Source organism: Lepidochelys kempii, chromosome 2 (genome assembly GCF_965140265.1).
Source record: "Lepidochelys kempii isolate rLepKem1 chromosome 2, rLepKem1.hap2, whole genome shotgun sequence".
Classification (NCBI taxonomy): domain Eukaryota; kingdom Metazoa; phylum Chordata; order Testudines; family Cheloniidae; genus Lepidochelys; species Lepidochelys kempii.
The window spans coordinates 236,260,732-236,284,421 of NC_133257.1; the positions used below are offsets into that span (position 1 = coordinate 236,260,732).

At 41.5% G+C, this 23,690-nt stretch overlaps 1 protein-coding gene across 1 annotated transcript in view; it reads left to right on the top strand.

Annotated features, from left to right (window-relative positions):
• MYO3A (myosin IIIA) overlaps positions 1-23,690 on the top strand; it is a 298,186-nt gene that overhangs the window by 159,473 nt on the left and 115,023 nt on the right. The window contains exons 4-5 of the mRNA XM_073334312.1: positions 7,511-7,615; positions 9,045-9,144. Coding sequence (XP_073190413.1) covers positions 7,511-7,615; positions 9,045-9,144 — 205 coding nt within the window. The remainder of the gene's footprint in view (positions 1-7,510; positions 7,616-9,044; positions 9,145-23,690) is intronic.

The following is a 23,690-nucleotide window of genomic DNA, read 5'->3' on the forward strand; positions in this document are numbered from 1 at the left end:
CTGTTCAATAACTTCTCTCTTAACCAAAGTGCACTTGCAGTTTTGTAGTTTGGGTTAGTGGACAAAGTCTGGCAGTGGCCTGCTTGGAACTCTGGTCTAAAGGACAGCTGGCACACAATTACAGAAATCGTGATAATGGTGCACAGCCGACCAGAATTGGGAAGGTCACTTTAGGACTCCTGAAGGACCTCTCCCCTCTTTTTAGGAAGAGCCCTTTGAAAGCTGCTCACTATGTCAGAAGTCGGAGCTAATCAAGCAAGAACAGTCTGTAGACAGCAACAGCTCAAAGATAGTGTCCCTTAACTGATTCCTGCTTCTAGACTATGCTACCTGAATTGTATCATGATTGGATTACTCTTGTCTGCCAAATACTGACAGCATGTTTGTGACTGTACAAGACCATTGACAATCCATGCTATGAAAAGCTTAGTCTAGGAGGGGCATAGAAAGTGTGAGGCTAAACCAATAAAAGGAAGTATTTTTTTCACACAACACAGTCAGTCTGTGGAACTCTTTGCCAGAGGATGTTGTGAAGGCCAAGACTATAACAGGGTTCAAAAAAACTAGATAAGTTAATGGAGGGTAGGTCTATCAATGGCTATTAGCCAGGATGGGCAGCGATGGTGTCCCTAGCCTCTGTTTGCCAGAAGCTGGGAATGGGTGACACAGGATGGATCACTTGATGATTACTGTTCTGTTCATACCCTGTGGGGCGCCTGGCATTGACCACCGTCGGAAGGCAGGATACTGGGCTAGATGGACCTTTGGTGTGGCTAATTAGGGCCATTCTTATGTGGAACTAGTGTATTCAGTGTGGCAACACCTCTGCCACATACCTACCTGGACACCAGAACACCACCGTAGGTTCACTGAGCAGGCAGTTCTCACAAGACCATGAGCAGGATTTGGACACATCAGCCCGAGAACACATACTCAGCCACAGGGAATTCCCAAACATAGATCTGTTTGCCACACCCAAAAGAGCCAAATGCCCACAATTCTGCTCAAGAGCAGGTCTGGGAGATTCATTCCTCGTTATATCAGATGCATCTCTCCTTTATGCCTTTCCACCCTTTCCCTTACTATTCAAAGTGCTTCACCAGGGGCAGGTGGAATGAGCCAGTCATTCTCAGTCCCAACATGGCCATGCCAGATATGTATCCTTACCTTGTATACATGGTGGTCAGTCTATCAGTCACCCTGCAGTTGAATCAATATTCCTCTCACAGGACATAGGCAAAATTCTCCATCCAAATCTAGAACTCCTCCATATGAAGGCATGGCCCTTCGTGGTTCCAGGATACAGAGATGACCTGTTCAGAAAAGGTAAGAGATTCTTTTAAATAGAAAATGTTCAACAACTTGCTATGCTAATGTGCATAAATAGAAAAGATTCCAGACTTGGTGTGACACCAAACATGTCTCAGCAATGAGCGCTCCTTTTCCACTCATTCTGGATTACATTCTAGAATTTACAAAAAGAAAAGGAGTACTTGTGGCACCTTAGAGACTAACCAATTTATTTGAGCATGAGCTTTCGTCAGCTACAGCTCACTTCATCGGATGCATACTGTGGAAACTGCAGAAGACATTATATACACAGAGACCATGAAACAATACCTCCTCCCACCCCACTCTCCTGCTGGTAATAGCTTATCCAAAGTGACCACTCTCCTTACAATGTCTATGAAAATCAAGTTGGGCCATTTCCAGCACAAATCCAGGTTTTCTCACCCTCTGCCCCCCCCCCCCCCCACAACTCACTCTCCTGCTGGTAATAGCCCATCCAAAGTGACCACTCTCTTTACAATGTGTATGATAATCAAGGTGGGCCATTTCCAGCACAAATCCAGGTTTTCTCCCCCCCCACACACACACAAACCCACTCTCCTGCTGGTAATAGCTTATCTAAAGTGACCACCCTCCTTACAATGTGTATGATAATCAAGGTGGGCCATTTCCAGCATAAATCCAAGTTTAACCAGAACGTCTGGGGGGGGAGGGGAGGGGATAGGAAAAAACAAGGGGAAATAGGCTACCTTGCATAATGACTTAGCCACTCCCAGTCTCTATTTAAGCCTAAATTAATAGTATCCAATTTGCAAATGAATTCTAATTCAGCAGTTTCTCTCTGGAGTCTGGATTTGAAGTTTTTTTGTTTTAAGATAGCGACCTTCATGTCTGTAATTGCGTGACCAGAGAGATTGAAGTGTTCTCCGACTGGTTTATGAATGTTATAATTCTATAATTCTAGAATTTAAGAGATCAGAGCTATTTACAAGCTCCTTTCATGTACCTCTGGCTGCCATTACTGCATTCCACTCCAAGATAGAAGATCATTTGATACTTACCCTCCGAATAGCAAAAATATTCCTTAAGCACCTACAAAACCTTTACCCCAAAATATGCGACTTTACTCCACCTTGTGATCCTAGCCTAGTTTTGCACTGTCTCAACAGCCCTCAGTGAACCTATCCATGAAAACGGCGTTTCTCGTCACCATCATATCCACCTGACAGGTAGCAAAAATAGGTTCTGTTGTGTACAGAAGGTACACTGTCTCTTACAAAGATAAGGTCATGTTATGACCACAACCAAAGTTCTTACCCAGGGTACCATCCTCTTTCCATCTAAGCCAACCTGTCCACCTTCCCTCCTCCTTCCCCAAACCACCTGGCAACCAGCATGAAGCCACACTATGCACCTTGGATGTCAGATGAGCACTAACTTTTTATCTCAACAGAACTAAATCATTCAGACAGTAGCCACGCTTCTTCCTCTCTGTTGCTGAAAGATCGCAGGGATCGGCCATATCCAAACACGTGTCAAAATGGATCTTGGACTGCATACACCTTTACTACCAATGACCCAAACTTCAACCCCCAGCTGGAACTCGGATGCATTCCACTCACTCAGTGTCCACCTCGATAGCCTTTCTAAACAATGTACCAATTACTGATACATTTGTAAGGTGGCATCCACGAACACCTTTAGTCAACATTATGTGATCATCTACTGTGTGGCATTAGATGCCCTACTAGGACGCACTGTCCTATCCTCCTTAGTAGATGTCACTCCAAAGCTCTAGATTTACAACTAGGGGCACTGCTCTACAGTCATGTACAGTGGCACACCCACAGGGACACACATCTCAAAGAATCTGAGTTACTGCACAGGGCTAGTAACCTTCTCGTTTCATTGAGAGAATCTCATAGGATGAAGTTCACCACAGGGCAGAGGGTCCAAGGCCTTGTGCAGTACTTAAAAGCTATATTTGAAGTTCAAGTCTTGCCAAAGACCATATAAAATTTCTTCACTAACATCTGAAATTTACTTCTCTGCAAGGACCAGCTTGTGGCATAGGCACCACGTAAGCCCTTGAAACAAGGGCTTAATTGAGACTTAAGTGGTGGATAAGATTTGTGCTGTCTGCACAGAATTTTGGACATGGGTGAATTTCATTTGTAGGCATCATGACTTTCAGGGACATAGTTCAAAAAGTGGCATTAAGGTGTAGACTTGGGTAGTACAGCAACCTTAATTCAATATTTTCCCATCTGAGTCTTAGTATTGTCTTATAGTTAAGATAAATATATATTCAACATTGCTAGTTTACCTTGACAGCTTCATCAAGGGGGAAAATAACCACCTACCATTTGATCTCTACTTAGCAGCATGGTGGCAAAGCAGCAAGGAGCTGCTAAGCCAGTAAAAATAGGCAATAGAAATAGAAAATGAGATTGGGAGATGTATTTTGCCCATGAGGTCTTCTGTGGGCTGTGTAAAAATAGAGCAAGGTTAATACTAACCTGATTTCCCCTCCCACCCCGCCCCCCCCAGCTCAGAGAAGAGCATGTGGCTAAAATGTCTCCTCTAATCTCACTTTCTGTTTCTAGCTTGTATTTTAATAATATTTTTCCTTTTTCAACAGCCTACATTGTAACACTTCTCCAGTTTTCTTTTGGCATTCCTGCATCCCAACTGTCGGGAAAAAAGGGTCTAAATGTTATAGAGAAAAACAAAATGAATTTTGGCTTGCATGTCCGTATATTTAATGGTTATAAGATTGAGGCATTTGGATCTTCAAGCCTTAAAATTAAATCTCCCTCAGTAAGATTAAGATTCATTATTGAACTTCCATTGAACTTCAAGTGCACTCTGTATTTCAGTTCAAAACTTGTTTACATGCCCCTTTTTACATTCTCCCAGGCTGTCCCCTGATTCACCAAATAGTAAAATCATTGCAATTGCACACTACTTCATATTACCTGGTCCTCCTCTGAGTTGTTAACTTATAATGGGAAAAGTGAAATGAAACAGAGTTAACAGAAGCAGCATAGCTGAGAAAGTATTAAAAAACCCTGCTAATCTCCCAGCTATTTGAATGTGAGTTTTACGTCACTACATAAAGACTGACCCAGATGTATTGACAGGTTTCAGAGTAACAGCCGTGTTAGTCTGTATTTGCAAAAAGAAAAGGAGTACTTGTGGCACCTTAGAGACTAACCAATTTATTTGAGCATGAGCTTTCATCAGCTACAGGTCACTTCATCGGATGCATACTGTGGAAAGTGTAGAAGATCTTTTTATACCACACAAAGCATGAAAAAATACCTCCCCCCACCCCACTCTCCTGCTGGTAATAGCTTATCTAAAGTGATCACTCTCCTTACAATGTGTATGATAATCAAGTTGGGCCATTTCCAGCACAAATCCAGGTTTTCTCCCCCCCCCCATGCACACACACACAAACCCACTCTCCTGCTGGTAATAGCTTATCTAAAGTGACCACTCTCCTTACAATGTGTATGATAATCAAGGTGGGCCATTTCCAGCACAAATCCAGGGTTTAACAAGAACGTCTGGGGTGGGGGGGGCACCTTGATTATCATACACATTGTAAAGAGAGTGGTCACTTTAGAAAAGGTATTACCAGCAGGAGAGTGGATTTGTGTTGGGGGGGTGGAGAAAACCTGGATTTGTGCTGGAAATGGCCCCACTTGATTATCATACAGATTGTAAGGAGAGTGATCACTTTAGATATGCTATTACCAGCAGGAGAGTGGGGTGGTATTTTTTCATGCTTTGTGTGTATAAAAAGATCTTCTACACTTTCCACAGTATGCATCCGATGAAGTGAGCTGTAGCTCACAAAAGCTTATGCTCAAATAAATTGGTTAGTCTCTAAGGTGCCACAAGTACTCCTTTTCTTTTTCCAGATGTATTGAGTATTCCTTCCCCCCCCCCCCCCGTGGAACAGTGTATTTCTCACCAGATGACCAAATCAGAGAACATTTTCTTTGACCAGAAAGACTGGCAAATAACCAACCCTTTCAATCAAGACCATGCTACACAAAAAAAGAGACCTCTTTATCAGAAGCAGAAAATAACTTGTTTTGTTTGTTTTTGCTTCCATGTCTAGTATTTGATAAAGGAACAGCTTGTTTATTTAATTTATTAAATAAATGTTCTGCCACCTAACGCTTAGAGCCAAATACAGATGTAGTGTTAACAGTGCAACTCCATTGAATTAAACAAAGTTGCTCTCATTTACATCAGGTCTGACTGTCCATCTGTACAATTAGTGTTACAAAAGTGAAAGTAGAGGTTCCTGGAGCCCAGGAGAAATTAATAGTGCTTCCAAAAAAGGAAAAGCTGGTGAAAAACGGAGGCCATAAAGGTTTAAGATTTTTGGGCTCAATCCTTCAAGGTGCTGGGGATTCTGAACCCAATCCAGCAAAGCACTTAAGCACATGCTTAACTTTCAGCATGTGACTAGTCTCATTCTGTTGACTTCAATGCAACAACACACACTCTTAAAGTTAAGGATGGGATTAAATGTTTGTCAGGACTGTTGCCATAATGGTCAGCACCCTGCAGGGTTGAGCCCTATATTACCTGAATATAGAAAGCTCTTACAGCAAGACTTTGATACTGGGTAGTGCCCATTTAGGTGTTTGGTTGCATTAACTGTACACATAGAAATAATTACAGTAGGTAAAGAGGTTAGTGTTTAAAAACAGCCATTTATACAAAAACCAAACAGTTTCTTCCTTAAGATGCAAATCTTTTATTAGTGCATTTTTTGCCTAGAAAAAACACCAGGGTGTCACAGGGTTCTTAGGACAGAAGAACATAGATAAAATAGATAGGTATCTGACATCTGCAATTCTTGAGTTGAAAGGTTTTATTGAAAACCAGTGTACTTGATTTGAATAGGCTACAGGATCTATAGTCAAATGGAATTACTACTGTATGTTATGTTCATGTAATCTTATCGTTTTACACTTTATTATGGGAAACTACTGAGCCTATACTGCGTAATGCCTACAACATAGTTCATTGTTTTATCAGAGTATTCTACTTTTTGGAAGAGAAAATGTACATGCAAGTTTGACATCATTGTGAATGTTTTAAAAGTGCTGACAGTACTGACTAAATCTTCCCATGTACATAATTGCTGCAGGCAGACTGGATTATAAAAATTACACCATGGATTTATCCTAATGAAGAGTTTTAAGTGACTAAAGTGAACATGTGAAATATTGTAGCCTCAATCAATCAGCTCATATTGTGCATTACACTAAGTCACTAAAAGACCTACATTTTGAAAAGTAGATTGTCTTCTAGGCTTCTCTGCATCTAAATTGTTTTTCTTTTGGAGACATAACTGCAATGTACAACTAGTTCCAGGGTCCAAGAAATATAAAGACGGATTGTTGAGGTCCAAATGGCATTTTAGATACCGTGTAGTAGAGGGGCTGTTGGGAGCTGGTTATGGAGCCCTAACCCAGAGCCACTTGGTCCTGGTGCAAGGTAGCAGCTCCCCTGCATCTCTAAGGCATGTGTTACTTGGTAATGTCCCTGAGGAATCTTATGTCAGTGGAAGATCAGGCATTGAAGAGCTGCATTCCACTGTGCCCCAGTAATCCCCCCAGTATGCCCCGACATACTGCTTCCTCTTCTTGTATCAGCATCTGGGGAGACAGCTGATGTAGATGGCAGCTAAAACAGCAGCAGATTTCTCTATACAGGGGAAATTCTCCACTGGCTGTCTCCAGCTGTCTTAAATCCATTTTGCACAGTGTATGTGGTGCCAAGTGTACTGAAGGAGACGTGAGAATCCAAGTCATAATTATCTGTAGCACTGATACCCTTGCATTTGATGAGCATTAGGAGCTATCAAAATGTCTCCACAAAATGTCTCTTTAAAAGCACGACAGTAATTTTAGCTTCAGAAGAAAGTTGACATCTAGATAAAAAATTAGAGAGATAAGATGTTGTATGTGTATTTGTAGGAAGAGAGGAGACAGATGCAGAAAGAGGGAACAATGTTGGGTATAAAATGTAAAGACAATTGTTTGAGTAGATATTATGAGCACTAAATACATTTCATTGCTAGGTTATCAGCTTAGTAGGATCATGTGTAGGTATGAAAATGGAATCTACTGAAAACTAGAATCGATATGATCACTTCTCTCCTTTAATTTCCATCATGATCTTTTTATAGCTATGCAATGGAGGATCTGTGACTGATCTGGTGAAAGGATTTTTGAAGAGAGGTGAAAGGATGGACGAACTTGAAATTGCTTATATTTTACATGAAGCTCTTATGGTAAGATTAAAAACAGTCAATGAATGGACAGTCCAGTTGACAGCCTGAGATATTCTTTGAATAAACTTTGTCTACACTGCCCCACAGTTTGGATTCTGCAGGGGTGCAATAGCAGTGTTCATCAAATTACAGCTCTGCTGTAATTCCCCTGTGTGGAAGCGGAGGGCACAAACTTAAAGGCTCCTAGTTCACATTACTGTAAATCCTGTTTGAAGAGTGCTATTTACCATGAACTAGGAACCTTTGCGTTTGTACCCTCAGCATCCACATGGGGGGTGCACTTTGGTGCACTCTATTGTTCATATCCCTGTAGTCCAAACTGTGGGGCAACGCAGAAAAGCCCTTAATTTTTTTCAACAAATGAATATATATATTCCATTTTAAAAGCATGATGTACAGGTCAGGGATTTTTTTAATAAACATTTTTTTCACTGGAAAATGCTGATTTATTGAAAATGAACTTCTTTATGGGAAAGGGTTGGCTTTCACAAATTTTTCAACTTAAAAAAAATCTTGGGAGAAAAATACTTTGAAATTGTCAAAATGTTTTGTTTCAACATTTTCTAAACAAAAAATTTTGGATTTCCTGTTTGAAATGACTTATTGTGAAATTTAACTTAATTATAGTAAAAATATGTTTTGGAAAAATGGTAGAAATTGAAACAAAGATTTCAAAATTATCAAAACAAAATGTTTTCTTTTTTCTTCAGGTCAGATTTTCAGTTTGCCAAAATTTTCTAGATTGACTTTCCCCCCAAATTGGGGGGAGAGATGATTTTTTTTTTTTGATATCTCAAAAATGTTGATGGGATGGGAAAGCCATTTATAACCTGATTCTAGTGCAACATACCAAAAATACTGTTCTGTGTCTCTTGTTGTGGGGCAGCATCTATTTTGTAATTAAATAATGTACAACAAATTGAAATCTCTCAAAAGAAAAATCACTGTAGCTGATCAAAACAAAATATCTTTATCCTTGCTATTTAATTAGAGTTTGAGTTTCTGCACTGAAACTATTATTAGACCTTAGAACTTTTCTTTGTTTTTCTGTTTTAATGGTCCAATATATAACCAAGATTAATAATGCCTCTTTATTTCTGTCATCATACAACTTATCTACCAGAAAAGGAAGTCACTAAAAGTCCGTTTATCCCACATTGTTGGTTGATAGTTGACTCAGTGTTCTTTGAATAAGAATAGCATTTCTAGAGGGTTTGTACCAAAAATGCTAGGAGAAGTAGAAATCAGAATCAAAATACACTGACTATGTAAGTGTCCATATATTAGAAAATGAAATGGTAGTTCATTTTTGGACTTGGAGGCTGTTCTCATTTTGAAACTAAGTTTAGAAAGAGAGAAAAAACATAGCACAAAAATATCAGCAAAGTTAATACACAGAATGTGAATGGATTTATAACTTATTTTTCAGGGGCTTCAGCATTTGCATGAAAACAAAACCATCCACCGTGATGTAAAAGGAAATAATATCCTATTGACCACTGAAGGAGGAGTTAAACTTGTGGATTTTGGTATGTTATGTTTTTACAGACAAAGTTGTAACTTTAAAACATGGTGGGGAGACGTGTAAAAGTTAACAGTTAAGAACAGCTCATTTAATGTTTTGATTTAGATTTGGACTACTCGTTTTAAAAAAAATCAACTTAACTGGTTTGAAATTAGATAATATAAAGGAACACAAATTATTCATGGATACAGAATATCACTAACTATGGTCTTGGCAACTAGTTTACTAACAGTGTTTAGATAGTCCAGAGGTGGGCACTACGGCCCACAGGCCACATCCGGCCCACGGGACTGTCCTGCCTGGCCCTTGAGCTCCTGGCCAGGGAGGCTAGCCCCAGGCCCCTCCCCCCACAGTCACGCCACCGCGTGGGCAGCGCGACTGGCTCTGTTTGAGCAGCGGGGCTGCGAGCTCCTGCTGCTCTGAGCGGCATGGTGGGGTGGGGGGGTTGGATAAGGGGCAGGGGGTCCTGGGGGCAGACAGGGAGCAGGGGGCAGTTGGATGAGGCGGAGGTTATGGGGGGGGGGTAGGCAGTAGACGGGGAATAGGGAGGATTGGATAGGGCATGGAAGACCCGGGGGGGCCTGTCAGGGAGCAGGGGTATGGATAGGCATCGGGGGCGTTGGATAGAGGGTGGCATCCAGGGGGGGGTTTTGGGGCCGGGGGTCCTAAAAGGGGGCGGTCAGGGGACAAGGAGCAAGGGGGGTTGGATGGGTCGGGTGTTCTGAGGGGGGCAGTCAGAACACGGGAAGTGGGAGGGGGCAGATAGGGGGCAGGGGCCAGGCTGTTTGGGGAGGCACAGCCTTCCCTACCTGGCCTTCCCTACAGTTTCGCACCCTGATGTGGCCCTCGGGCCAAAAAGTTTGCCCACCCCTGAGTTAGTCTGATTTAGATTGTAGTTAGTACATGGAGTCTGGAATGACCTCATGCTAGTTCAAAGAAGTAAGGGATGCACAACCTTAACGCTGTATGTCATAGGGCCATAAAGGATATTGTGGAGAATAAGGAAGTTCTTCCCAGAGAATCCAGCCCAATGAGTTTAGCCATTGATTTCAATAGGAGCTGGATCAAGCCCTGAATGATATTCTCCCTTTCTTAATGAAAGGTTCATTTCATTTGAACAGAATGCAGAATTAGATTTATGGTGGTCAACATTTATCCCACTTTTAGTGAATGAAATTTATCAGTGTGGACAATGAGGGAGTTCTGTATGGGTGTGTGTATATATGTGTATATAAATAACCTGTGATTTCAGCTTACCTGTGTGGTATTATCCTGTCTGGCTGCACAGAATTAAATCAAAGAGCAAGGAATCTTCCCACCCCCCCTTTTAGGCCTGTGTCAGAGCCTGTCACAATTGAAGTCCTTGTGCTCCAGGGAACGTAGGAACAGCACCCTCTGCCCAAGGCATGGAGGGGTAGGGAGAAAGTGGATCCAGGGCCCAGTTGCCTCTCTACATCAGCTTGAAGATTGATGCAGGCCACGTGGGCAGGTAAGGGGGGTGAGGGAGAAGGAGGGAGAGGAGCAAATTACTTTCCTGAAGGATGGTGCAGACTCTGCAGTCCCCCTGTGCACCAGGTTGGTGAGGGAACGATCTCTCCATGAGCTTCCCATGGGGCTCTTTGTCTGATTACGTAAACAGGCAGAGAAAACCAGTGATTGAGAGATGAGCCAATGAAAGACATTATGGAACATAATTCCAGAGAAGAGTACATTATCATTCTGAATTACATATATGATTATATAATAGCCTAAGTTACACTTTCTTCGAGTTAGAACATAGGTTTTTTTTTTCTTAAATAGCTCTCTGTGTTAGTAGGGGTCACAAACAATAACTGCTAAACATTAACAACTTAATTGGCCTTTAATAGCAGAAGTGGCTTTCTTTCCTTTGCGCCTTTTGTACTCCTGAAACTTGTAGTACATAATGCTGTACTGTCATCTGAAATTGCCAGCAAGTTAAGGAAGTATGGGCTGGATGAATGGACTATAAGGTGGGTAGAAAGCTGGCTAGATTGTCGGGCTCAACGGGTAGTGATCAATGGCTCCATGTCTAGCTGGCAGCCGGTATCAAGCGGAGTGCCCCAAGGGTTGGTCCTGGGGCCGGTTTTGTTCAATATCTTCATTAATGATCTGGAGGATGGCGTGGACTGCACCCTCAGCAAGTTTGCAGATGACACTAAACTGAGAGGAGAGGTAGATATGCTGGAGGGTAGGGATAGGATGCAGAGGGACCTAGACAAATTAGAGGATTGGGCCAAAAGAAATCTGATGAGGTTCAACAAGGACAAGTGCGGAGTCCTGCACTTAGGACGGAAGAATCCCATGCACAGCTACAGACTAGAGACCGAATGGCTAGGCAGCAGTTCTGCAGAAAAAGACCTAGGGGATACAGTGGACGAGAAGCTGGATATGAGTCAACAGTGTGTCCTTGTTGCCAAGAAGGCCAATGGCATTTTGGGCTGTATAAGTAAGGGCATTGCCAGCAGATCGAGGGACATGATCGTTCCCCTCTATTTGACATTGGTGAGGTCTTATCTGGAGTATTGTGTCCAGCTTTGGGCCCCACACTACAAGAAGATGTGAAAAAATTGGAAAGCGTCCAGTGGAGGGCAACAAAAATGATTAGGGGACTGGAACACATGACTTACGAGGAGAGGCTGAGGGAACTGGGATTGTTTAGTCTGCAGAAGAGAAGAATGAGGGGGGATTTGATAGCTGCTTTCAACTACCTGAAAGGGGGTTCCAAAGAGGATGGATCTAGACTGTTCTCAGTGGTAGCAGGTGACATAACGAGGAGTAATGGTCTCAAGATGCAGTGGGGGAGGTTTAGGTTGGATATTAGGAAAAAATTTTTCACTAGGAGGGTGGTGAAACACTGGAATGCGTTACCTAGGGAGGTGGTGGAATCTCCTTCTGTCATAAATATAAAGAGAAGGGTAAACACCTTTAAATCCCTCCAGGCCAGAGGAGAAACCCTTTCACCTGTAAAAGGTTAAGAAGCTAAGACAACCTCGCTGACACCTGACCAAAATGACCAATGAGGAGACAAGATACTTTCAAAGCCGGGGCGGGAGAGGGGAAGCGTTCTCTCTGTCTGTGTGATGTTTTTGCTGGGACCAGAGCGGGAATGCAGGTCAGGACTCCTGTAAAGGGTTAATAAGCAATCTAGTTAGATATGCGTTAGATTCTGTTTTGTTTAAATGGCTGATAAAATAAGTTGTGCTGAATGGAATGTATATTCCTGCTTTTGTGTCTTTTTGTAACTTAAGGTTTTGCCTAGAGGGATTCTCTATGTTTTGAATCTGATTACCCTGTAAGGTATTTACCATCCTGATTTTACAGAGGTGATTCCTTTACTTTTTCTTCAATTCAAATTCTTCTTTTAAGAACCTGATTGCTTTTTCATTATTCTTAAGATCCCAGGGTTTGGGTCTGTGTTCACCTCTGCAAATTGGTGAGGATTTTTTATCAAGCCTTCCCCAGGAAAGGGGGTGTAGGGCTTTGGGGGATTTTGGGGGGAAAAGACGTTTCTAAGTGGGCTCTTTCCCTGTTATATTTGTTAGACGCTTGGTGGTGGCAGTAATAAAGTCCAGGGGCAAAAGGTAAAATAGTTTGTACCTTGGGGAAGTTTTAACCTAAGCTGGTAAAAATAAGCTTAGGGTTTTTTTCATGCAGGTCTCCACATCTGTACTCTAGAGTTCAGAGTGGGGAAGGAACCTTGACACCTTCCTTTGAGGTTTTTAAGATCAGGCTTGACAAAGCCCTGGCTGGGATGATTTAGTTGGGGATTGGTCCTGCTTTGAGCAGGGGGTTGGACTAGATGACCTCCTGAGGTCCCTTCCAACCCTGATAGTCTATGATTCTATTAAATTTGTTCTTTTGAGCATTAGTGCTGCCTTTTGAGAAGTATCACTTATTCTGGTGTATATTGAACACAAATTGCATATGCATATTGTATCATGGAACCCATTACCCTAGCATCTGAGCACCTCACAATCTAGAATATATTTACCCTAGCAACAACCCTGTCAGGTAGGGATGTACTATTAATCCAGTATTACAGATGGGAGACCCAAGCACAGACTATCAGAGGCATGAAGTTCTGGAACAACCTTCCAAGGGGAGAAGTGGAGGCAAAAAACCTAACTGGCTTCAAGACTGAGCTGGATATGTTTATGGAGGGGATGGAATGATGGGACTGCCTACGATGGCATGTGACCCATTGGCAATTACCAGTAGCAGAAATCCCCAACTGCTGGAGATGGGACACTAGATGGGGAGGGCTCTGAGCTACTACAGAGAATTCTTTCCCAGGCATCTGCCTGGTGGGTCTTGCCCACATACTCTAACTGATCTAACTGATCACCATATTTGGGGTTGGGTTGGAGTTTTCCCCTAGGGTGGAATGGCTGAGGCATGAGTCACTTGCAGGTTTAAATTAGAGTAAATGGTGGATTGTCTGTAACTTGAAGTCTTTAAATCAAGATCTGAGGTCTTCAGTAACTCAGCCAGAAGTGAGGGGTCTGTTACAGGAGTGGGTGGTGAGGTTCTGTGGCCTGCAGTGTGCCAGAGGTCAGACTAGATGAACACAATAGTCCCTTCTGGCCTTTGAGTCTATGAGACAGACTAAATGAGTTGCACAGGAAGTCTGTGGAAGAGTAAAGGATTGAACCTGGCACTCCTGAGATCCAGGCTGGCACCCTAACCACTAGACTAGCCTTCCTCTTTTTGCATGGCTATGAATAGGTATATTTTATGAGATGAGTCTGTTTTCTAGTGAATATATTCAGCTAATCAGTCTACTAGACTGTGTGAACTTTTCTAAAATTTGTTAAAAATTTTGTTTTTCTTAATTTTACTTAATTTGCCTTGTGATAAGCAATATGTTAATATGTACTTAATCTCAGAATATTATCACAGCAACATGCATAATGGGATTTTCGAAAGCTATGAGATGCCAAACATTCATTGAAATCTGTCAGCTCCAGCAGGCACCTAAGTACCTTTTAAAGAACTGGCTATTTGTCATCAAAATCTGTCTGGAACAACTGACAATACATTGTTACACCTCCATTTGCAATAAAAATCCACACGTTCATCCATATAGTGTAATTTTACTTAGAGCCTGATTTTTGTGGAGCACTTACTGACATGGACAACCACTTGTGAATAGTCCCACTGGATTCAAATTAGTGTGTGTGTGTGTGTGTGAAAATAAGGTTGTTTCACCCATATGCTAAGGGTTGGACAATTGGGTTGTTAATCTGGATTTAACAGGGGCACAAGGGCCTAGGCTTCCCCAGGTTTGCCAAAACCTGCGGCTTATAGACTAGATATTTCTTAGTATGAGCTGCTGTTTCCCAGAAAAACAAACTGTGCACATACATGAAAAAATATGTAATATTCCATTGTCTAGGAAGGTGCATTAATCAACCTTGTTATAACACTGATGCTTATCGAAGGTCATGCCCCATGCCGTCAGGTGGAGTCAAATCTTTACACAATGTGTAATTAGACTATGGAACTCACTGCCACAGGAAGTTGGTGGTGCTAAGAGTCTATCAAGATTCAAAAAGAGATTGAACATTTGTATGGATATCAAGAAAATCCTGAGTTATCATAATTAGGTATAAATATTGGAAGAGATATTAAACCTCATGATTCAAGGTTTAAGCCAACCTGTAACTATTAGAAACCAGGGCGAGAGCTATTGATGGGGGCAAATTATCCCATGTCTCCCTATTCTGCAGTTCTTGCACTTTCCCCTGAAGTAGCTGATACTGGACTAGATATACCTCAGATCTGATACATGGCAATTGCTATGTTCCTAAACCTCTCAATTCTCTCAGCCCAAGTATCAAAAATGTCTAATCACCTTAATATTTAGATATGCCTGAGGACACATAATCGCATAGTGAAAATTCTCTTAAACCTCTGCTGTGGATGAAGTGCAGAGGTGAAAGTAAGCTGGTATGGTCCGGTACGGCTTACTGGCAAGAGCCAGTACACAACTGACTGTACCAGCAGTGGGCAGCTTCCTTGGCCGGCTATTTAAAGGGCCCGGGTTGCTGGCAGCAGACGGAGCTCCGGGCCCTTTAAATCGCCACCAGAGCCCCGCTGCCAGAGCCCCAGGGTAGCAGCAGTGGCCTGGAGCCCCAGGCCCTTTAAATCGCTGCCCAAGCCCCGGGGCTCCCAGCTGTCGCCGCAGGTACCGCTACCATGGGGCTCCGGTGGTGATTTAAAGGGCCCAGGGCTCCCAACCGTCGCTACCGCAGCAGGAGCCTGGGCCCTTTAAATCTCAAGTTAAAGGGCCTGGGGATTTAAAGGTCCCACCACCTTCTGGTTGAGGACCCACCTCCCTGCTCAGGACTCCGGGGTACCAGTAAGTCCTTTAAGTTACTTTCACCCCGACAAAGTGGGTTCCAAGTGGAAGATATGGAGAGAAGGCAATACAGTCCAACTATTGTACATCTCCATAGCAAATAGATGGATGGAAACGTATAAAACTGTTCTGAGTCTAATATATAATATTTATTGCAAGAAAGGTTTGCCTCAAAGCAGTGGGACATGGGCAGCACTGACTAGTGGCTGAGTTATTACCTGCATATTCCTGAAATAGCTTTGCATTGCAATGCAAATGGCACATGTTAAGTGTGAAGGTAAAACATTTGTCTTAATTTTGTACATTGCACTTTAAAAAAAAAAAATGATGAAATGTTTTTAAAGCAATTCCAAAGTAGTAACTTTATAGTTAAAAGTTTCATGAGAATGTCACCTGGCCTTGCATTCAGAATGACTACAATAATACCCTTTGTTTGATTTAGAATATAGGAAGCAGAGAGGTTTATGATGGATGCAAGTTAGCATGACTAAACCAGAGACTTATCCTGACTGTGACTCATCAGTGAGAAATTGAGTGGAGATATTTGAAATTGGCATTATTTTGATTAATACGTGAACCTTTCTTCGTAGTAGAATTAGAAGTTGCAGATATCCTTAGCTAGCTCAACTCTAATTTTAAAAATGTAATAAGATAATGATTTTTTTCAGAATAAGAAAGTAATCATTCTGTTCTCCAGATATTTGAAACAATCAAAGTAAAGAGCCATGCAAATCTAAACTTTGTTGACACTTCAAAATAGTCTTTTATTACTCTGAATTGTAAATTAATTGTCTTGCAACCTACCTCTAACCTGGTAAAAACATGTTTCTTTATATAGAATGTTGTGTGAGAGACTTTCTTTGGTAATGCATTGTTAGATTTAATCTCTTTTTACCATAGGTGAGATTGAAGACATTTTAGGTAGTATTAAATTAATGTATACATTAACTGGCCTGGCATTTTTTTGTTTGTAGGAAGGGTACATAATAATTTTCCACTGTATGCATCCGATGAAGTGAGCTGTAGCTCATGAAAGCTTATGCTCAAATAAATTGGTTAGTCTCTAAGGTGCCACAAGTACTCCTTTTCTTTTTGCGAATACAGACTAACACGGCTGTTACTCTGAAACCAATAATTCCTTTGACGTTTGTAACTCATTGACACTATACTGCTTCTTGCATTAAAGGCTTGAGCTTTATTAACATTTTTACCAGAAGTAGTAATCTATTAGTATAGTTGTATAAAAGCTAGGGATATATGGATGTGCTAGTTGTCATAGTTTGTTGGGTGATATTCACACCTCTTTTGTATCCAGAAATACAGGCCAAATTTTAAAAATTGAGTGCTTAAAATTAATCCATGTTTAGGCACCTGAAAGGAGTAGACTGACTTTCAATATGCTGATTCCCCTGCCAGTTCCCTTATAATAAGACCAGAATGATAAGATTGGACTAAACAGTTCAGCTTGTTCCTCTCCCAATACTATTTAATATGAATAAGGGTAACTACATAAAAATGAGGAGGCTAGTTAAATGGAAATGAAAAGGAATAGTCATCAGAGTGAAATGTCTGTAAGCTGCATGGAAACTTTTAAAAACACCACAACAGAGGTGCAAAGTAAATGTATATCCCAAATAATGCACACACACACACCATGAGGACCAAAAACAATGCCACCATTTCTAAACAGAGTAAAAGCAGCTGTTAGAGACAAAAGTGCATCCTTTAAAAATTGGATGTCAAATCCTACTGAGAAAAATAGAAAGGAGCATAAACTCTAGCAAGTCAAGTGTTAAAGTATAATTAGGCAGGCCAAAAAGAATTTGAAGAGCAACTATTAAAAGATACAAAAATATTTTTGCTATTAGTTTTTAAGTACATAAGGAGCAGGAAGCCAGCCAAACAATCAGTGGAGCCACAGGATGATGGAAATGATAAAGGACCACTCAGGGAAGTCACGGCCATCGCAGAGAAGCTAGATGTATTGTTTGCACTGGTCTTCACTGCGGAGGATTGAGGGAGACTTCCACACCTGAGCCATTCTTTTTAGGTGACAAATCTGAGGAACTGTCCCAGATTGAGACATCATTAGAGGAGGTTTTGGAACAAATTGATAAACTAAACAGTAATAAGTCACCAGGACCAGAGAGTATTCACCCAAGATTTCTGAAGGAACTCAAATATGAAATTGCAGAACTACTACTGTGGCATGTAACCTATCATTTAAATCAGCCTCTGTACTAGGTGACCGGAGGGTAGCTAAAGTAAAGCCAATTTTTTAAAAAGGCTCCAGAGGCGATCCTGGCAAGTACAGGCCCATAAGCCTAACTTCAGAACCAGACAAATTATTTGAAACTATAGTAAAGAACAGAATTATCAAACAGATAAATAGAATATGGTGGGGAAGAGTCAACATGACTTTTGTAAAGGGAAATCGTGCTTCATCAAGCTATTCAAATTCTTGGAGGGTGACAACAAGCATGTGGACAAGAGTGATCCAGTGGATATAGCGTACTTGGATGTTTAGAAAGCCTTTAACAAGATTCCTCACCAAAGGCTTTAAAGCAAAGTAAACAGTCATGGGATAAGAGGGAAGGGCTCTCATGGGTTGGTAACTGGTTAAACCAGGGGTGGCAAACTTTTTGGCCCGAGAACCACATCCAGGTATGGAAATTGTAGGGCGGGCTATGAATGCTCACAAAATTGGGGGTGCAGGAGGGGGTGAAGGCTCTAGGGTGGGGCCAGAAATGTGGAGTTCAGGGTATGGGAAGGGGCTCTGGACTGGGGCAGGTGGTTGGGGTGAGGGCTCAAGCTGGGATTACAGGCTCTGGGCTGGGACCAAGGGGCTCAGAGGACAGGAGGGGGATCAGAGCTAGGGCAGGGGGTTGGGGCACAGGAGGGGGTCAGGAGTGTAGGCTCTGGGCAGCGCTTAACTCAAGCAGCTTCCAGAAGCAGCGGCATGTCCCCCCTCCAGCTCCTACACAGAGGCGTGGCCAGGCATCTGTGTGGGCTACCCCATCCGCAGGCGCCATCCCTGCAGCTTCCATTGGCCCCCTGACTGCCCCTATGCATAGAAGTCAGAGGGGGGACATGCCACTGCTTCCGGGAGCCACACAGAGCCATGGCATGGGCAGAGCAGGGCAAGCCCTGGACTCCACACCCCAGCAGGATCTCGAGGGCCAGATTAAAACATCTGAAGGGCTGGATGTGGCCCCCGGGCCGTAGTTTGCCTACCCCTGGGTTAAAAGATAGGAAACAAAGGGTAGGAATAAATGGTCAGTTTTCACAGTGCAGAAAGTTAAATAATGGGGTTCCTAAAGGATCTGTACTGGGACCAGTGCTCTTCAACATATCCACAAATGGTCTGGAAAAGGGGGTAAACAGTGAGATGGCAAAGTTTGCAGACAATAGAAAATTATTCAAGATCGTTACATCCAAAGCTGACTGTGAAGAGTTACAAAGGGAACTCACAAAACTGGCTGACTGGGCAACAAAATGGCAAATGAAATTCAAAGTTGATAAATGCAGAGTAATGAACATTGGCAAACATAATCTCAACTATACAGAGTAAATGATGGGGTCTAAGTCAGCTGTTACCACTCAAGAAAGGGATCTTGGAGCAGATTGTGGATAGTTCTCTGAAAACATCTGTTCAATGTGCAGTGGCAGTCAAGTAAGCTAAAAATTTTAGGAAAAGGATAGACAATAAGACAGAAAATATAATAATACCACTACATAAATCCATGGCATGACTACACCTTAAGTACTGTATGCAGTTCTGGCACCCCATCTGAAAAAAAGATATAGTAGGATTAGGAAAAGTGCAGAGAAGGGCAACAAAAATGATTAGTGCTATGGAACAACTTCCATGTGAAGAGGGATTTAAAAGATTGGGACTGTTCATTTTAGAAAAGAGATGACTAAGGGAGAGTTATGAAAGAGGTCTATAAAATCATTAATGGCTTGAGGCAAGTGAATAGGTAAAGGGGTAAATAACCTTTTTCTAACACAAGAACTAAGGCTCATCCAATGAAATTAATAGGCAGAAGGTTTAAAACAAGTGTAAGGAAGTACTTCTTCACGCACCTCACAGTCAACCTGTGGAACTCATTGCCAGGGGATGTTGTGAAGGCCAAAAGTATAACTGGGTTTAAAAAAGAGTTTGATCATTCATGGAAGATAGATCTGTCAATGGCTATTAGCCAAGATGGCCAGGAACACAACCCCATGCTCTAAGTGTCCTTAAACCTCTGACTGCCAGAAGCTGGGACTGCAAGACAGGAGAGATCACTTGATAATTGTCCTATTCTGTTCATTTTGTCTGAATCATCTGGCATTGGCCACTGTTGGAAGACAGGATACTGGGCTAGATGGGCCAATGGTCTGACCCAGTATGGCCATTGTTATGTTCTTAATAAGGCCAACTCTGAAGTCATTTTTCAGTCCTTGGATAAATCTCCATTAGCCTTAGTAAGGATTTCAGGTTCAGGACCAAAGTCACTTTAGGAAAAGACAATCTGATCATTAATATGTTGTTTCTGATTCGCATGTCTGATTGACACTGAAAATCTATCCAAAAATGACCTCCAGAAGTTTTCCAAACAGTAATAGAAAACATATTATTCTGAAGCCATCTCACCCTATTGCATTCTCAAATTGTATTGTCCTACATTAGCTGTAAATGCTGTCTGAATCATTCTACAAAATGCAATCATTAATTTAAATGATTTCATTTTAAAGTATTCAAAAATAAAAAGAATTATCCCTCTGCCCTCAGCTTATCTTCAGCAGTGAGTCATAGTAAGGCTTAGTATCTGTGTTAGTCATTCTAGCATGCATCCATAATAAAGTTGTCTGCTTCATTGATTCAGATCAAGAACAGGGTATAATTGTGTTGTCATTTCTCCATACCAGATAACATGACATTCATGTGTTACTTTTAAATGACATTTTAATATAGAGGTACTAATAGAAGCCAATAAAAGCAAAGAACTTCAAAGTTAAAGCTTCCTCAGTAAAGAGCTTGTCAGGCTGCTTTGAATATGAGCCCCATAAAAAAATCTGAATTTTCCAAAGGGGAGAACCCTTTTTATAGACCAGGATCAGAGTTACTGTCCTGGTCCAGTCACAATCATTGAACAAGCTTTTCCTATTAATTCACATTTAGATGCCATGGGGTACCATAAATGTTATATAATGCATAGAGCAGTAATCTAATGTCGTGTACTGTAAATTATGTTAGACAAAATAGGCTGGAAAGTAGCTGGATCTGGCCAGCAAAATAATTCCCCAACATGGGGGAACTCAGGCGCCTGGCAGGGCACAGAGTGGGCATTGTTAGTTCCTGTGCCACTCATCCATTCAGCCCTGGAGCAGGGGACATGAAAGAGCAAGGCCAGGGGCCGGCCACAACATGCTGCACATTAGCTATGCTCACCGGCATATGATCCTTTAGGGATCATGGCCTGCTAGCATAAGGTAGAGCAGCCCCCATAGGTTAGATTGGTCCAGTTTAGATTCATGTCTGAATTTAGCCCAAAGGATTTTCAGTCCGAACTTTGAATAACTTTACTTCTCTGGGCTTATGTAAAAACAATTTGTTGCCTATTAAAACAGAATTACAGAGAGTCATCTAAAATGTCTCTGTCACCTTCAGTACTTTGAAGTAAATCAACACAAGAACTATGCAGCAAAAGCACCTGCGTGCCTCTTTTATGAATGGTTTTAAAATGTGTAAAACTTGTTTAGCTTGTGGTTTTGGTTTTTAGGGTGGGGTTTTTTCTGTTTTTTGTTTTGTTTTTGGTCACTGTCTCTGCTCACCAGGGTGCTTCTGACAGTTCTAGAACTATTTCTATGGTGGCACATCTGCCTGTATCTTCATTCTGGCCTATACATTTTATGAAACATGCTTTGATCTTTTCCAGTGACATCGATCCAAGCCCTATAATTCCTATATTCATCCTTTTTAAATACTAGCCTTTCATTTTTGGAGTGATGTGGAGTCATACAACCTGTGTAGGACCTTCCTGCTTTCTGTTTAGGATTTGTACCCTGGAAAGCATGTTCTTCCTGGAAGAGCTTTGTAACTCTGGTTTGCCTATGTTCCATCACTGTTTCTGCCTCTGGCAGTCTGTTCCATACATGAATTAACTTTTATGTAATGAGATTTTTTTTATACCCCTTTCAAGCCGGGTTCTTTCTCAGCTCTTGGTTTTCAGCTGGTTACATTCATAATAGTTTTATGAAACCCTCCTGTGTGTATTCATTGTTCAAGACTAGCATTCTGGAACTCCTGGGTTCTAATTCTGGCTCTTATGCTGGGTTTGGGGGACCTTGCCTTCTGATGCACCATCAGACAGCTGAAATGTTGCAGCTCTATCATAGATTGTTTTAAAATAAGCATGTATGCTCTCCCTACATCTTTCTTCTCCTACTCCCACATTCCTCATGATCTCTTTTCTCCAGCATCCCTAGATCTAGAATCCTGAACCATAAAACTGTTTTAGGTTTTTCTAAAAAAGAGTCAAAATGCTGCTGCAAAAATCATCTTCCTGGCTCATCATTTCAACTGCATTATGCCTTTCACTGGCTCCCCCTTCTCCATCACATCAAGCACAAACTACTTTCAAGACTCTTATGACTTAACCCCACTTTCTTGTCATCTTTTACATGATATAAAGCCATCAACCCTGTCATAGTGATGCCAGCCTTTATAGCCAATTAGTAAAACTTCCCAAGAAGCACCTTCACTCTTTCACTCATGCCATCCCTTATGCATGGGAGGAGCTCCGTGCAGAGATCTGCAAAGCAACTATGTTGTTATTCTCCTTTAAATGTCTTCTTAATACCCACCTATGCTGTGATGCTTACAAAACACTTGACAATGGTTATGCAGCTGCTGTGCTCTGCCTGATGCTTATTATGCTAATAGTAATTGTCTCACTGTCACCTTGTGCTTCCTCCATCTGTTTGATGTATTCCCTTGTCTATTGTCATATATTTAGATTGTAAGCTCTTTGGTGCAAGGACCACATTTTTGTTATGTGTACAGTGCCTATCGTAATGTGCCTCCAGTCTCTGACTCGGGGCTGGGGGAGCTATCACAGTATACATATATATATATATATATTTGATAATAATAATTAATTAATAAAGGACTCCGTTGTTGCACTACGATTTGTTTACTTAGTTTAAGTCCAAGATCATAACTGAGTAGCTCTAGTTCTCAGGCATTTCTGCTCTGCTAATGCTTGCAATGTGCAGCTTGTATGATACCTGCTGTCTGAGGGTACTTACACAAAAATATCCACTTTTCACGAGTAAGCCAATGCCTAGAGTTACCAGACACAATAGGTAAGAAACATGTCTGATCTTTTCTGAACACACCCATAATATCTCTTTTTCTTATCACCAAGTGTAGTGCGTTTCTTTCTATATATATGTGTGAGAGAGACGGAGAGTCCATGTATTTGCATAACTCGTGCATCTGTTTATCAAACTGTTCATCTTCATAAAAATGGACTTGCAGCATGAACTGAAGATTTGCACTTTTGTATTGTGTGAAAAATGTGTTGGCAGTGGAGTTTTAGGTTTCCTTCAGAAGATATTTAGTCCAGTTTTTTCATTACAGCAGTAGTAAACCCCTAAAATGTTATTGTTAGAAAACATACAAGTTAAAAAGAGCTGGCTGGCTTTATGCTTGATTAGTTGCTGAAGTGCTGGAAGAAATGTTGCCAAGTGTGGCATGACATCCTCTTTCCCCTACACACAGAAAGAGCCCAAAGAAATATCATTTGTCATCAGACTTACACTCTGTAATCTGAAATGCCAGTTTAGTGCCAAGAGCAAAAGGGTATAAAAAAATCAGCCTAAAGAAAATAGTGATGAACAATTCAAATTAAATCAGCTTTTTATGGAAGTTAAAAATAAATAACTAGGATTCGCTTAATTATTACAGTTCAGTGAGAAGAAACTAGACTTAGACTGAGCAGATTTTGCATATTTAACATTTCTTGTATGTTAGCTCCTTATCTATGCAGAAAGATGATTATTTATAAAATCTGACGCTGGAATAATATCAGATCTCAGTTACTGCCTTTTTTGCCTCTAGGTCCAAATCCTGGTCCCTGTGCCAAGCCTGAGTAAAAGAGCTTGGCACAGCAGGGTTC